This window comes from Cupressus sempervirens, chromosome 5 (genome assembly GCF_028749045.1).
Source record: "Cupressus sempervirens isolate cs-2001-9-10 chromosome 5, ASM2874904v1, whole genome shotgun sequence".
Taxonomy (NCBI): domain Eukaryota; kingdom Viridiplantae; phylum Streptophyta; class Pinopsida; order Cupressales; family Cupressaceae; genus Cupressus; species Cupressus sempervirens.
This window is the reverse complement of record NC_143122.1, coordinates 66,927,283-66,945,312: the sequence shown is the minus strand read 5'-3', so window position 1 is coordinate 66,945,312 and position 18,030 is coordinate 66,927,283. Positions and strand designations below refer to the sequence as shown.

The 18,030-nt window shown below is 34.8% G+C and overlaps 1 protein-coding gene across 1 annotated transcript; it reads right to left on the bottom strand.

Annotated features, from left to right (window-relative positions):
- Positions 1–5,883: 5,883 nt before the first annotated feature.
- LOC149554579 (clavaminate synthase-like protein At3g21360) lies at positions 5,884–17,502 on the bottom strand. The gene is made up of 3 exons (XM_089828632.1): positions 17,083–17,502; positions 16,393–16,646; positions 5,884–6,297 (listed from the first exon to the last, which is right to left on the bottom strand). The coding sequence occupies exons 1-3, from the start codon at positions 17,470–17,472 to the stop codon at positions 5,943–5,945; spliced, it is 999 nt and encodes a 332-aa protein (XP_089684758.1). The 5' UTR covers positions 17,473–17,502; the 3' UTR covers positions 5,884–5,942.
- Positions 17,503–18,030: the final 528 nt, after the last annotated feature.

Sequence of the window (18,030 nt, the reverse complement as noted above, 5' to 3'; positions counted from 1 at the left end):
CACCTTTTGTGATGGATATGTCTCTGCTACTCCTTTTCTGATATGACCTTCAATATATACTTTATTTGTTGCTTGATCATATTCGCATTCTTACACAATTATGTTCATGAATTACATATTCACACACATTGGATATGATACAATACATTATATTTATACCAATCCAATTTACATAATAACGAAGTCGGCCATTATACAAGTTAACACCAATATTAAAATGTTGGCCCATATGAAGACACACGAGTTTTGAAGATTGACTTGGTAAAGTTCTGATACTTGGTGCCCACTATCATTAATTGGCATCATCATGCACTTAGTAGAAGTAGAAGCTTGGTCCATACTAATCACCTCAAAGTAGTCTCAAACTTGGTCTGCACTGGTGACCCAGTAAATACTATGTCACTTGGCATAAACCTAATTACTAGTTTACCATAACTTCACTCAATAAATACTAACTTCGCATATGGCTTGGTTAACACTAGCTTTGCATCATGTGAACTGCTAGCTTGATAGAAACTGCAAAGCTCGGTAACCACTAGAGTGCTCAAGTTGAACTGCTAGACTTCACACTGCCTGATTTTGCTTGGTTTGAACTACTACACTTCACACTAACTAAGTTTCCTTGGTAACCACTGGAATGATCGTTGGCTACTAGAATTAGTCTAGAAGACTCAATAGCAACAATTGAATTTGGTGGCTATAGAATTACATGGAAAATAATGTAGATTGTTCAATGAGCTCGGTAGTCATACAAAATCTAAATAAGTGTGTGTCACTAATAATAAACTTGATTGATATGTCAACAAACCTTACCCAAGGCTCACTAGATTATTTTAGGGGACTTAATATGGAAAAATATGGAGAGGACAAATTTGGAGGTCTAATAAACTCATGGAAATGCAATGAGTACTTCTTATGGAACAGAGTAAAGAGAAGGCTCAATCTATCTGATCTTTCTGTGATATATGATTCACTTGGACTAATAATCAAGCTAGCAAGAACAAAGTTTATTTTAGACTTGATAAATTTTATACTAACTCCTCTTTTATCTCTTTCCCTTTTAGCCTTAGAACCTCTCCTATTCAAGTGTCTTTTGCATCTATTTCAAATTATTTTCCTATTTGTTTTGTAGTAGATATGGAAACTACTAGTAAGAATGGTTCTAACATCATAACTAAGAGTTCCTTCAAGTCAAATACTTCCCTCTTGAGTGATTTAGAAACCTCTGGTGCTATTCAAATGATTACTCATATATCAAGATTGTGTAATGAGAATATTGGTTGTATTGATCAAATGAATTTCTCTGTCAACATTTGGAGCAGGCTTTATCAAATTGTGGGGAAAAGGGCTAAGAATAGGAATAGGGAAGAAACAACCTTCCAAAACATGCTTAATGAATTGGAACTTAATCTCCAACATCAAAGGGAAGACTACATAGTTACCCAATAACTTGTTGCCACTAAAATGGAACTCAAGAAAATACAAAATTATAGATTTGCCAAAAAATTAGGGCTAAGGCTAATTGGATCTAGAAGAGAGACAAAGGACTACATATTTCTTTAATATTATTAGAGATAAGAAAAAATATATAACTTTTTGAAGGTATTCAAGGTGACAAGGGGTATACTAGTGATCCCATTGAAATCACTCAAGTTTTTTTTCAATTACTATTAAAAGTTGTTTATCTCTAAGTTTAATAACAAGAAAGAGGAAGATCTTGCTGAATGCTTGAAACTTATTCTAAAGAAAGTTCCAGATGAATGGAATGAAAATCTTAACAAAGTTATAACTATTGATGAGATTAAAGTAGCTATCAAAGCTATGGATAGTGATAATTCACTTGGGATTGATGGCATTCCAGCTGAATTTTATAAGAGGAGCATAGACTAGATCTCTTCAAAACTTTCCAATGTGTTGATACCTAATAAATATGATAAAACTCAAATTGGCAATAAGAGGAGCATTACACTTCTTAATTTATCTTATGAAATTATTACTAAATTTCTTGCTATAAAGATATGTGAACTTCTAAAAGAGATGGTAACTGAGACTCAAACATGATTCATAAAAGGGAGCTACATTCTTGAGAACTTGATAAAAAGATGGGAAGACTTGCATTGGGCTAAATAGAATGGACAATATATTGTTATTGTTCTCTTGGCCTTTGAAAAGGCTTATGATAGAATTGAGTGGCATTTTGTGATGGGGATGCTTACTGCATTTGGATTTTCTACTTACTTCTGCTGTTGGATTAAAATTCTATTTAAAGACTCATATATTATTCTTGACATAAATGAAAATCTATATGAACCTATTACCCTACAAAGATCCATCTAACATGACTTCCCTATTGCACCGTCAATTTATGTTCTTACTATTGATGCTCCATTCTACATTCTTAGAGTATCTACTCTTAGGCCTCCCCTTAATAGTATTACTCTTCCTAACATGGATAACCTTCTTAATACCCAATTTTTAGATGATACAACCCTCTTTATTATTCTTAAAGAAGATAACTTTGATAATATGATCATTAAACGCCATTTCTTTTGTTCATCTGTTGGTGCAAAGATTTCCCCTCATAAATCTACTGTCATGGGATGGAGTGATACAAATCTTATTTACTTTGATTAGAAAGGTTGGTCTTGGGTTGGCCCACACAACATGGTTAGATACCTAGGTATACCCTTTATAGTCTTCCCTTAAACCAAAGATATGTGAAATTAGATATAGGAAAAGATTGAAAAAGAAACACTAAAAGTGAAAAAATCAACTATTATCATTAGCAGGAAGAGCTCAGATTGATGTTCAAAAGGCAATCTCATCATACTCTATATATATTTTTCTTTGGCCTGGCTATTCAATTGCTATCAAATTGAGAAACTTGATAGAGCTTTGAAGGATTTTCTATGGTCCGATGGTAAGAGAAATAGGAAAAGACATGCAATTAATTGGGAATGGTGTTGTATGTCTAAGTCATGGGGCAGTATTGGGTTGAGAGACCTGAAGACTCATGACATTGCTCTTGCCTCTAAATAGATTCTTAAATCCATATCTAGAGATGAATTGTGGAAGATCCTTGTTAGAAATAATATAGAGAAATTAGTGATAAAAAAAGGTAAACGATGGAATGACATCCCCTTTTCTAATATTATTCTTGGTAACTTTGAGCTCAAAATTTTTGGTTCTAATGCTTTTGCTTCCATTTGGAAAGCCTAGACATAGGTAACAAGATTTCTATACTATAAAGGTGCATTAAATGACCCTCCTTGATTTTTTGTTATTAGTAGATCTATCTAATGGGGCATTTAACTCAATGGGAAACCCTTAGCTCTTACTTAGAGTTGCTCTGCCAAAATTTGGTATGATAGAGGCATCAAATTTATCAGTGATATCCTTAGTAATCATAGATTGGGGACTTGGGAAGAACTCAAAGATAAATTTGATCTCCTAGCCTCACACAAGAAACATATTCCATTCTTAAGAAAGTTGTAGGAGCTTTCTTTCAAGGAAAATTGATCTATAGTACTGAGGTTTATAATATATTTAATGTCAAGATGACTCTATTTTCTTATATATCACTACTAAGAAGATATACAACATGGTTAAAGATGGCCTATCTATTCTTAAAGCACTAAATAAAAATTGGTCCATAAACTAGATGGAATCCAACAAGCATTTTATTCTTGATTTTTTTTGGCATCAAGCCACATTACCAAAAAAAATCTAATTTTCGTTGGATGTTGTTACTTCAAAAACTAGCCATTGCTGATAACCTCAAGCATTACAATGTCCCTCCTATTGTTTGCATGCATTGCTCAGTTCTTGAAACCTTTAAACTTGTTTTTTTTTAATGCAAATTTTCTATCCTGATTTGATCTTCTTTCTTTGGCAAACCTATTGATTGGAACAGACTTTGCAACTTTTGTTGGATTGAAACCTTGGCTGGTTTTGTGAATTCTTTTGATCTTAAACTCAATAAGTTTTGGTTCATCTTTACTAATGAAATCTTATGGTTCATTTGGAAGAAAAGGAATGAATAAAATTTTCAAGGATAAAAAAGGGACCTTACTAGATTTTCTTAAAACTCACCTATCTACTTATCATGTCTTAGGTTTCAGGCATTTTAGAGATTCCAAAGAGTAGATTCATGATTATGTTATAGGAAGGTACAATGCTTGTTTAAAAAGAAAACCTCAAAACTGCACATGATTTTAACACCTACAATGAAATGCTAGATGAAAAGGAGCAAGAGGCTTCAAAGAAGTTCATGGCCAAAGAGAAGATTAATGTTATTGAGAAGAACAAAGAGATCTTGTTAGCCAACATCTTGATGCTCTTGATTGGGAAGCCATTGTTGCACCACAACCCCTTGATCCACCAATACAAGCTGAAGATCCAAAACGCTCCAATATTATTATTGGAGCTTGGGATTAGAGACATTACTTTCTAAGTTATAGTTTAATTATTATAGCACTTTCACAAGTCTTTTTTGAAATGTATAGTTAAGACTTATTTAAGCTATTTTTATATGTTGATTTTTATGTAACAACAAAGATACTTTTCAAGATATTTTTATGAACTCTTAAGTATTTGTACTTGATGCTCAATCTTTAATAAAAAAAGAAAAGTAACATGTAACAATCTTCTATTGAATGATATTTTGTTGCATTTCTTTTGTTGTTCATTTTTATAGTTTTATCAACATGCAATAAAGGATATTTTTATCAAATATCATCTAGAAAAATATTAAATTAAAGTGGATTGGACTAGGATGTGTTTTTCATCTCTAGCTTGAGGAGCTTGCACTTCCTTGTATAGTGTATAGATGGGTATGTGCATGTGTTTAGACATAAATGTATACATAGAGACACACATATGCATACATATATGTGTATGTATATATGTATGTGAATATACATACATACACATTTGTCTATATATCCACATATATAATAATCTACATATACACAATTCTAGACTGTCGTTACGAAAGCCACTGAAAACTTGTTTACTTTTTCTCTAATACCAAAATTCTTGACAAATTGTATACTATTTTCCCCTCATGTTTTAATTTAATTTTGATTAGAGTTTCCTTTGTGTAGAAAGAAGTCTACTAATATTATATATTATTATTTGTAAATTGGTTTATTGCATTACATTGGCATTTCATGGCCATCTCTTATTCTAGGAATCACCAACATCATTAATAGGTAGTACACCCATAACATTTTCCCCTATGATTTTGGTAAACTTTGATTAGATTTCCCTTTGTACAGGTATTCACATATAAGTGGTATATTCTTGGTTGAAATTTAGCTTATGGAATTATAATTATTTTGTACCATCATCTCAAAATGTCTAGGAATTGGTTCCAATGACTTCATAGCTTATTTCTCCTATTAGATCCAATTTTTTAGTACAAAATTAATGCCAACAAATTTGCTTCTACAATTATACATCTAAATCTCAATTTTTTTCTAATGAAACCTTGTTGATATTTTTCTAATTATTGACATTCAAATTATCATATAGGTGAATATAAATAAATGAAAATCAATCTCATACATCATGACTACTTTTAGAAATTAAAATATTAAAAGAATATGTGTCCAAATATTTGGAAGCCAAAATGAATTAAAAATGTAGATGTACTAAGGTTTAGAGAGTTTATTAAAAGCATATATCACAAGGCTTCAAAAGTCTAAGGAAATACTTATATATTAAAAGAATTAAAATTTTCTTATCTAGTATCCACTTCAATAACTATTTAGCCTTCTCATTCTATGAAAATGTTTTCTTTTCAACACAAAAATCATTCTTTTCTTAGCATTACTATCATTATTTCTTCACTAAGCTCTACAAATTCATATGAAGCTCAAATTTATGTAAGAAATACTTATCTATAAATATTTGTCTAAGATTGTCAAATAATTTTTGAACTATTTACACATAGAAACAAGGACCCTCCTAGGAGGTTTAGATGGCCTCCTTCCATGTTGAACAGCAAGGTTATTCAATAATAACACATCTCCATCTTTCAACTTCAAGTTCACACATTGATCATCCATAATGTTCTTGAATGCTTCCATGACTTCAATAGGAATACTAGACTCATCTCCCAACATAAGCGATTGATTCTTGCTTCCTTGACCATACCCTGCTATGGTGGTGAACCACACCTCCTTTCGTTTCTCTTTCTCCAACATTCTAATTATTTCCAAAGGTCCAAGTTTAAAATCTGCAGTCCCATCATCATGAAATTCAATATGTTTGCAACCCAATATGTCAGCAGCCCTATTAGGAAAGCACAAATATATTAAGATCCACAAGAATGACCATTATTCTCATTAAATCATAATTAATATAGATAAAAAGAAGATATATATATATATATATATATATATATATATATATATATATATATATATATATATATATATATATATATATATATTTGTGTGTATATAATTTAAAAAAAGAGAAAATCTTATAACGTGAATTTTCTTATAAATGAAATGTTAGTTTTGGTAGCTTGGACAAATGTTCGTCCATATGTGTTTAATTAGCAAATATTTGTTAATTAATTGACTCCTTCTAGAAGCAACTAGTAACCTATTGGTTAGGTTGTTTTAATCAAAAAGCAACTAGAAACTTCTTGGTTAGGTTGTCTTTAATCAAGAAACAACTAGAAACCTCTTCGTGAGGTAGTATAAAAAGGGGTCAAGGGAGGCATTTGGAGAATAAGAAGTTGTAGAAGCATTTGTAGTGTTAGCAAATGAGTTTGCAGTGATAGGAAACAGTGTTGTAGTGTTAGCAAGGGCACAATGATAGCGTTGGGGATAGCAGTGGAGAATATCGGCAAGAGAAATTAGGAGGTTGTCTGAATTCTTCTAGTAAGAGGCAAGGAATTTTGTATCTCTTGATTTGTTGAAGTTAATATATTTTCTATCTGCAAAACTAATTTTCCCTTAGTGTTTTTTCTAGGTACGATTTGTGCAAAAATATTGTGTTCTTTGTGTTGTGAATTTCTTCCTATATTTTATTGGTGAAGTTGCAATATGTTATTTTTTGATATTAGCTATGAATTTATTTTCAATAGTTTAATAATCATTTATGATAAGAGATTAATAATTAGTGGCTGCAATAAGAATTTTCACATGGTATCAGAGCATTGTTGAGGGTAGAAGAATTTTTCCTTAGGAAAGAAATTAATTGTTTATATAACCTAGATTGATCTCTTTAGATCTAGTATTGTTTTAATCCCTTGAGATGGCTTCAATGAGTTTGAGAGATTAGGACAGATTGGATGGTGCCTCAAATTTTGTTGTCTGGAAGGCTATAATTTCTTTATTGTTGGAAGAGAATGGTATCAAAGATTATGTTACCAGTATTGTAGCTATACCAATAAATACAACACAACTTGCAACATATAAAAAGGACAATGCTAAGTCCAGGAGGATTATCCTTGATGGTTTCAAGGATCATATTGTTCCACATATCTCAGAGCTAGATACGAAGAATAAGATGTGGGATGCCATTCTGAATCTATATTAGAATGCTACCACCAACAAGAAGATGATTCTTAGAGAGAAGCTAAAGAATACATGGATGAACCAGGGAGAAGATGTTACAAGTTACCTCACCAAGCTTAGACAAGGACAAGTTAGTAGTTACTGGAGATAGTACCAGTGATGATGAGCAATGAGAATAGCCCTAAATGGGTTTTCTAAACAATGGAGTGTCTTTGTTCAAGTTGTCAGTGAATGAGATATCTTACCAAGTTTGGATCAACTATGGACTAATTTCAATCAGGAGGATTTTAGACTAAGTCTTGTCAATGGGACCAACAAGAGTTGGAAAAGTGAGGTGGAACAACAAAATATTTCCCTAGTGGGGAAAGGGAGACCAAAGAAGGGGTCTAGCAAAGGATCAAATTCACAAAGCGAGAAGAAGAAGAAGGACCTTTCTAAGGTCAAGTGCTTTGAATGTCACGAGTATGGTCACTATGTCAGTGATTGCCCAAAAAGTAAGAAGGCAAAGAAGCAGGTAGCAGATTCAACAAGTGCAGAGAACTCTCTAGTAGAATGGCAGATGAGTTTGCACTTATAGCTTGTATGGTGAGCTCAACCTCACAAACTATCTGGTATATAGATAGTGAGGCATCATTTCATATGATAGGAGTTAGAGAGTACTTCTCCAGTTATAAGGAGGAGAACACCAATATCCAGATTTTTATGGGAAACTTGTCCAAACTCAACTCAGTTGGGAAAGGGATTGTTATATTTTAGAGGGAGAATGGAAAGACAATTCTAGTTAATGATGTGTTGCATGTGACAAGATTAGGTACGAATCTTATTTTTGTATTTGTTCTTCAGGACATGGGGTGTAATGTACTCTTTAGAGGACACATGTGTTGATTAAAAACAAGGATTCGAAATCACACATAACTATTAAAGTTAGGAGTGGTTGCCTTTATAGGTTGTAGTTTAATACTCCTAAGGCACTCATGAGCAACAATAATCCTAGAGATCTTGGAGAGCTATGGCATAGGAGGATGGGTCATAATGATTAATCATGGAGTGCTCAAATTTCTTTGTGAGATAGTGGCAGGTGTTCCAAAGGTGAGCACACAGGATGATGATGTATGTAAGGAATGGGTGTTGGAGAAGTTTGTCAAAGCATCTTTTCCAAGTAGTGACACCAGATCTAAAGGTGTTCTTGATCTAGTACATTTTGATGTTGACAAAATCACTTAGAGGATATGAGTACTATGTTACTTTTATTGATGATTTCTCTAGGAAGACCTGCATATACTTCTTGAAGACCAAGGATGATGTTTTCAATCAATTCCAAGAGTTTAAGGCTCTTGTGGAGAACTCAACAGGAAGGAAGATAAAGGTTCTTTGGTGAGATAATGGAGGCAAGTACAAAGGAAATAACTTCTAGGAGTTCTGCACTAGAGAAAGAATCAAGAGAGAATGGATTGTTCCTTACAATCCACAACAGAATGGAGTTGTTGAGAGGAAAAACCATTCTTTATTGGAGGTGGCAAGAGCTATGCTACATGACCAGGATATGCCTTGCTACTTATGGGCAAAAGCATGTAGTACAACACTCTACATTCAAAATAGGGTTCCATACAAGGCACTAGGGAAGATGCCACCAGAGGAAGCTTTCATAGGAAAGAAGCCAGATGTTGGTCACTTCAGAATATTTCAGAGTTTGAAATATTTTCATATTCTAGGTGATACACATACTAAGTTAGATCATACTACAAAGAGAGGGTACTTTGTTGGGTACAATGAAACCTCAAAGGCATATAGAATTTTTATCCTCGGGACCAAAATAATTATTGTCAGACATGATGTAAAGTTCATGGAGGGCAAGGCATTTAGAAGGTCTACAGATTTGCCAATAGATTATCGAAGCAAGTAGCCAGCAGAAGCTCTAAGGCCTAGACAAGGGCAACAAAGCACAAATATAGTTACCAGTACAAGTGTAGGCTCAGGTGGTGAAGTTTCACAGAGCATGGAGCAATAGATGCAATAGGAAATGCATCTAGAAGACTTAGAGGCAAATATTTCATCCTCTATAGTTGGCAGCAGGAACTGTGAGATTTAAAAGACACTAAGTGATACTTAGGAGTTTGTGGGAGCTCCTAGGAAGAGTACTAGAGAGTAGAGACAACCAACCAAGTTCAATGACTATGTGGCATTAGTTAGTCATTTGGTAGATAGTGAACCTTCTAGCTATGAGGAGGTTGCACGACATCAAGTATGACAAGATGCTATGGTTGAGGAGTATAACACAATTATGTAGAATGATGTGTGGGAGGTAGTTCCTAGACCAACAAATAGAGCAATAGTTGGATCACGTTGGATCTATAAGATAAAGCAGAGTGTAGATGGTGACGTTGAGAAATGCAAGGCAAGGTTCATGGCCAAGGGGTTCTCTCAGAAGGAGGGAATAGACTACAAGGAGACATTTGCTCTAGTGGCTAGATATACTTCTATATGAGCTATGATCTCATTTGCAGCACAAACGTGATGGTAGATCCATCAAATGGATGTCAAGACAACATTTCTTAATGATGAATTGAAGGATGATGTAATCATAGAGCAACCAAAAGGCTTTGTAGCACACAAAAAAGAGACCCACATGTGTAGATTGAAGGAAGCATTGTAAGAACTCAAGCAAGCTCCCATAGCAAGATATGAGTGCATTGATACATACTTGTAGGAAATGGGTTTTGTGAAGAGTGAAGTGGATGCTAACCTCTACTACTTTGTGGTTGGGGTGAGGTTCTCATTCTTGTTCTTTATGTGGACGACCTATTTCTTACAAGTTCACTAGGGCACATAGAAGATTGCAAGAGGGACCTTGTAGAAGAGTTTGAGACTCATGCACTACTTTTTAGGCATGAGGTGTGACAGAAACATGGAGAGATTTTCCTTGGTCAAGGGAAATATTGCATTGAAATCTTGAAGAGATTCAGGATGGAGGATTGCAATGCCATGTCTACACCCATGATCACGAATTGGAGGAAGGTAGATACATCTAAGGAGAAGGATGTAGATCCCACTTTATTTAGGTAGTTGATCAATTTGCTTATGTACTTGGTCAACAACATGACACATATTGCATTTGCAGTGAACTCACTTAGTCAGTTCATGGTTGAACCAAAGCCAATGCATTGGACAATAGCCAAGCATATATTATGTTACCTACGTGGTACAGTTAAGTATGGGATCATATATGTTCAAGATGAAGGTATTAGATTGATAGGCTATACTGATGCAGATTGGGTAGGAAGTACAACGAAAAAAAGGAGCACTTCAAAGTGTTGTTTCAGCTCGGGATCAGGAGTTGTATCTTGGATTAGCAGGAAGCAAAAGTCTATGGCTCTGAGTTCAACAAAAGCAGAATACATAGCAACTAGCATGGTTACATGTGAAGCTATATGGCTTCGAAAGTTGTTAGTAGCCTTGTTTGGTTAGAAGGTTGAGAATATCGTGATATGCTACAACAATAACAGTTGCAGAAAGTTGTCTAAGAATCCAATATTTCATGATAGGTCTAAACATATAGACATTAGATATCACTTCATCAGAGATTTTGTACAATGGGGGGTTGTTCAACTATAGTACGTACCTACAGAGGAGCGGGTAGAAAACATTCTGACTAAAGGATTGGGGAAGACAAAATTCATCTTCTTCAAAGATAAGTTGGGTGTCATGCAGAACAAATTCCTCGCTAAGAGGGAGTGTTAATTTTGGTAGCTTGGACAATTGTTCATCCATATGTGTTTAATTATCAAATATTTGTTAATTAATTGACTCCTTCTAGAAGTAACTAGTAACCTATTAGTTAGGTTGTTTTAATCAAGAAGCAACTAGAAACTTTTTGGTTAGGTTGTCTTTCACCAAGAAGCAACTAGAAACCTCTTGGTTAGGTAGTATAAAAGGGGGTCAAGGAGGCATTTGGAGAACAAGAAGTTGTAGAAGCATTTGCAATGTTAGCAAATGAGTTTGCAGTGATAGCAAATAATGTTGTAGTGTTAGGAAGGGTGCAGTGATAACATTGGGGATAACAGTGGGGAATACAACAGGAGAAATTAGGAGGTTGTCTAAATTTTGCCAATGAGAGGCAAGAAATTTTGTATATCTTGATTTGCTGAAGGTAATATATTTTCCATCTGTAGAATTAGTTTTCTCTTAGGGGTTTCTCCAAGAATGATTTGTCCAAAAATATTGTATTCTTTGTATTGTGAATTTCCTTCCATATTTTTTTTGGTGAAGTTGCAATTGCGTTATTTTTCAATATTAGCTGTGAATTAATTTTCAGTAGTTTAATAATTGTTTACGATAGAAGATTAATAATTAGTGGCTACAATAGAAATTTTCACATGAAATGACACTAAAATAAAAATTGTTGAGATAGTGAAGGCCAACGGTTGCCCTGGGTTTTCCCTTCATTTATTACGTCTTTTCAGCTGATCATCTTATGTTATATATGATGATTGCATCTATTGTAAACTTATCTTTTCATTAATACAATTCTTTTGCTCAATTTGGATGTAGCCACATTTGTGGTGAACTAGGATAAATATCGTGTTGTATTTTCTCTTCTCTATTAGTTTGTTTATTTGCTATTTTCATGTTGCATTCAATCCTTTCAATTGGTATCGAGCACAGGTTGTGTAGATTGGAAATCAGTGTTGAATATCTAAAAAGATGGAGGATGCGAAAGCCTATGGAAAGTACATATGTGTTCTTTGTTGCTTAAGCAAGACTTGCCAATTGCAATTGAAGGAAAAACAAAGAAACCAACTGCAATGTCAAATGAAGATTAGGAAAAGATTGATGAGAAGGTGATGACATAAATTTTTTTTTTTGCTATCTCAAAATGTCTTGTTCAATGTATTGAACGAAAAGACAAAAAAAGAAGTTTGGGATAAACTTTAGAGCATGTATCAGATGACATCGGATGCAAATAAAATCTTTATTATGAAGAAGCTCTACAAGCTGAAAATGAAGGAAGGGACTACAATATCAAATCACATAAATGAGTTGAACACCTTATTATGCCAAGCAACCTTGGTTAGTATGACTCAAGATGATGAATCTAAAGCCATCATCTTATTGTGATCCTTACCTGATAGTTGGGATGTCATAGTTACAACAATTAGCACGTCAAATTCTACTAAGAGAAAGCTGGTCTATGATGAAGTTGTGGCCACTTTACTTAGTGAGGTTATGAGAAGAAGCAACAAAGAGTCTTCATCCATTGATGCGCTAACGATGGTGAGCACAAAAAATAGAGGAAGAACTCATCATAGAGGCAAAAATAATTACAATTGTAGATCACAATCAACTAGAAGATCGTGTCCCAAGGTAGACAAGGTGGTTGTTGGTTTTGTGTAGAAAGGTTGGTCACTTTAAGGATTGTTAAAAGTATAAGAAGGCACAACAAAAGATTTTAGAAAGCAAAGAAAACATCATTCACGATAAGGATGATGGTATTTTGGTTTTTGCAACAAGCAACAAAACCTCAAGTTTGTGGGTAATTGATTCTGGGGCTTCTTTTCATGCGCCTTCTTGCACCCAGGCCTTCACAAATTACCAAGAAGGTAGGTTTGGGAATGTATATTTGGGTGATAACAATGCTTGTGAAATTATTGGGAAGGGTGATGTTCTATTATCATTAGAAAGAGGTGTCCAGTGGTTGCTTAAAGATGTTAGGCATATTCCCAAGCTACAAAGGAATATGATTTCCACTAGTCAGTTATATACCCAAGGTTTTCTTACAACTCTCACGAATACATGGAAAGTCACCAAAGGTTCCATGATTGTTGCAAAAGGAAATAAAGTTGGTAGCCTATATGTTGTAGAGACTAATGATGAGGTGAGAGTTGCCATAATTGTTGTGTGCAGCAATGTAGCACTTTGGCATCAAATGTTAGGCCACATGAGAAAAAAGGGGCTAGAGGTTATGCTTAATCGAGATCAACTTTCAAGTCTCCAATCAGTAGATTTGGAATTTTGCAAACATTGTCTTCATGGGAAACAAGAATAGGTTAACTTTTTGAAGAATAGTCATAACAAGAAGACAACATTGCTGGAATTAATACACTTGGATGTGTTTGGTCTTATAGAGGTAAACTCTTATGGAGGAGCAAACTATTTTGTTTCTTTCCTTGATGATTGTACTAGGAAAGTTTGGGTTTATATGATTTCTAAGAAATCATAAGTTTTCTCAAAATTTAAAGTTTTCAAAGCTCTTGTTGAGAATTAGAGTGGTCACAAAATCAAATGTTTAAAAACGGATAATGGAGGTGAATTTTGTTCATTGGAGTTTGATAACTTTTGTGCAAATCATGTTATTCAACAGGGGAAAATTGTTCCATTCACCCCTCAAGAAAATGGGGCAGCAGAAAGATTCAATCGAACCATTCTTTATAAAACTCAATGCATGCTTTCTAATGCTGGTTTAGGAAAAGAATTTTGGGCAGAAGCTTGTAATATAATAGTGTATTTGATTAATAGAAGTCCTTCATCTTGTTTGAACTTTAGAATTCCGAAAGAAGAGTTTCCTACTCACATCTTCGTTTTTTTGGTTGTCAAGTCTCTGTTCATGTTCCTAAGGGGAAGAGAAGCAAGCTGGATTCGAATCATAGAGTGTATCTTTATGGGCTATGGGGAAGACCAGTTTGGTTTTCAATTATAGGATCCGGCTAGAAAGAAGATTGTAAGGAGTCGGGATGTGGTCTTTAATGAGTCTAAGTTCCCAGCTCTGTCAGAGGAAAGATCTTCGAAATAATTCATTCCTCTATCAATTTTTGCCAATGATGAAAATGGTTCCTCATCAAATTCTCAGCTTGAGCCTATCTTTTCTACTCCTACGTCTGTTTAAGCCCCAAATCCTGCTTTCTCATCATCGCCTCTATCGAAAAGCAGGAGTCATATCACTGCTCAGTCATCCCAAGACACTCCATTATCCCAGAATTATAACCAAGCTTATGATAGGGCTCACTCAGGCCAGAACATGGATAATCGGCTCCATACCACAGTCCCTCTGCTTAATACAAATACTCTGCTGACCCCCTACGCATTTTCCTCACCACAGTGAAGTGTGCGTGTCTCAAATTGGGCATCTTCCGGGCCTATCTGGTGAAACATGGGTGCCAAACTATCTTGAACGTGGCGCTGAAATATGTCAACCAACACTTCCATCTAGGCAATTTCGTTTATCCACCCCCGGTCACAACAATGTCCTCGATGGATGGCTACACTTGGTGACAATAGTCTACCGCGGGTCAATGATAGATATCGGGCATTTCAGACCATTGAATTTTGGGACTCTACTGCTGCCGTGCATTGGTCTTCTGCAGAGAAAATGACAGGGGCTGTTGGATTGGAGCTTGCACATCTTCAAAGGGGAGCGATTATGAATTGCTAGAAAACAATTGTGAGAATGAGAAACACATTCAGAAATTAAGGCGGTCTACAAGGTAAAGATCGCATGCCTTCTAAGTATTCATTATGAATTATTTTACTCTGAGGAGGCAGAGCCTGAGATTTGTTAATTTTGCAGATGTTTTTAGAAGTGCATATAAAAATTAGTGGATGATTGCCATAGAGGAAGAGATGACCTTTCTCAAAACTAGTAAAATTTGGGATTTAGTGCTGCTTCCACTCAATTGCAAAGCTCTTTAAAATCGTTGGGTAAACAAGATGAAAGAGGAAGATGGTGGAAGGAAGAGATTTCGTGCTCGATTGGTGGTCAAAGATATGCTCAGCAAAAGGGACTAGACTTAGATGAGATTTTTTCACTAGTTGTACGAATGACTACAGTCCGGGCAGTATTGGAATTAGTAGTCACTTTAAATCTTGAATTAGAACAGTTTGATGTCCAGACGATCTTTTTACATGGTGACATTGATGAAGAATTATCTATGCAATAGTCTGAAGGCTTTGTCCAGAAGGGGAAGGAAAATCTCTATTGCTGGCTGAAGTGTAGCTTGTATAGGCTTAAGCAAGCCCCAAGACAGTGGTACATCAAATTTGATTGTTTCATGACTGAACATAACTTCTCTCGATGTGAATTGGACTCATGCGTCTACTACAAAAGGCTTCCTAGTGGTGAGCTTGTTATTCTTCTACTCTATTTTAATGATATGTTAGTTGCTGGTTCTTCTCACACATTGTTGGTAAGCTGAAGAAAGAGTTAGCTGCTCGGTTTTCCATGAAAGATTTAGGGGCTGCCATGAAGATTCTTGGAATGAATATCACTAGAAATAGACAACACAAGGTGCTCGTGTTATCTGAAAAACCATACATTGACAAAGTTGTGGAGAGGTTTGGTACATGGTTGAAGTGAAAATTGTTTCCATTCCACTTGCTCCCCACTTTCATTTATCTTCGGATTTGTGTCCTAAAACACAAGAAGAAAATGAATTTATGAATAACATTCCTTACAAATTTGTGGTTGGTAGCATAATGTATGCCATGGTTTCTACTTGTCCCAATATTGCTCATGCAGTGGGAGTAGCGAGTAGGTTCATGAGCAATATGTCAACAGCCCTATTAGACAAGCACAAATATATTAAGATCCACAATAACGACCATTATTCTTATTAAATCATAATCAATATAGATTAAAAAGAACATATATATATATATATTTAATCAATCTTATAACAAGAATTTTATTATAAATAAAATGACACTAAACTAAAAATAACAATGACCTTGTATATCATACTTGGTTATGATTATGTTGATCTTTGATAATACAATTGTAAAATTTAATACCCAAAATTTAATTTAATTTCAAATTAAACAAATAACTTAATAGAAAAACTCCCTTTAATTCATGAGCAAACTGTACCTTTTTCTTGCTTCTTCTGGATCAGGAGTATCAAGCATAGTTTTCCATGACTTTGAGATAAGGGAATGAGAAGTATCTTGGCTTGGAGTTGAAATCTTGAAGAGCAACCCCAAATCCCTTGCTTTCTTTACAAAAGCTGGTACAACTTTTTCCATAAGTGGAGGAATGAGATAACTTGGAGCTATACAGCTTTCACCACCTTCTAGAGGTGCAGTTTCACAGAAGAAAAACAACTTAGAGGGCCAGTCTCTCATCTGCATCAAAATCAACTATGTTATAGTTTTTCTTTTAAAAAGAATAAGATGATTAAAATATTCTCTTACCAATCTTGCATATCCATAAACCTGATCACACTCTTCTCTGCCATGCTTTGTTTTTAGAAGAAAACCCAATACAAAGTGATAAGATTACTCCATGACTTCATTAAACATATGTTGTTTTCATGCTTCACCAACAAAGCAATGCATCTCTTACATCTTATCATTAAAAAGTGAACCCAAAGAAAGAGAGCTGAATAAGAAAAAATGCTTAGAAGAGGATATAGATAGAGGTTTCAGTTCACTCACCCTTTGTGATATCAATGGATTACATATTGATCCAAATGATCTTCTATCCCATTTCTATTATATATGGGCTGCCTTCTCTTAAAGATCATATTTCTAAGCCTAAATGATAAGAAACATAACTTACCATAGACATCTCATGGTGGAAATCAATCTGATCTTGCAAGGGAGCCTCATTGGCAGTGAAAACTCTATCAACAACTTTCCTTCTTGGGGAAAACCCAACATACCGATGTTCTTCCCATTCAAAAGCTTCAACAACTGCCTTGAAATCTTCAGCAGATCTCACTGCAAATCCTCTAAAAAGAAGAGCATTGTATTTCACCAATTCATCTTGCAACCATGCTTTGTTGCTTCTTATCTTTTGCACCAAGGCCTCAACATCTTCCCTCTCAGCATCATTTGAAGGCAGGAAAACTTTGGGAAACAATCTGCCATCAACCAACTTCTGCTCTTCTAATCTTCCCTCCGCAAAATCAGATTCTACTCCACCATTAAATCCATCTAAACTCCCCATTTTTGTGTTAACAAAAGTCTGGTACAAAGCAGGACTCAGCTGATTTATGAATGATATCAATAGGCATATCGGAACTACTCCTTTCCTGGGAATGGCAGGTACATTAGTGTACAAATGTATGTATCACTCTCAATTAAAGGTGGGGTGTCCTTTTGCATATGGGAAAACAAGAGTATATTTGTCTCTTTAGAAGGCTTTGATACGCTTTGACCTCCATTAAAAAAAACAGAGGCGAGGATAATGGCATTTGGGCAAGAGACGTGCAAACGAGCAATAGTACGATAAGGACTTTTTGTCTTTGTAATAAAATCACCGAACTATTGTGTGGACAAATAAGCAAGATGGGTTCTTTCACCTTATCTTATTTCCTTTAATAATTGTTTATGTTAGCATGTGGGTTTTGGTATGGGTTTTGCTCATAGTAGTTGGACAATGAATAGATTGCACTGAGGGCTATTCATGGTTATGGGAGCTTACTTCAAAATGTACTGTTGACTGATATGATTGCCAGCAGTTGATAAGTACAAATTTGTATAGTTCTGGTCTTAAATTTGGTTG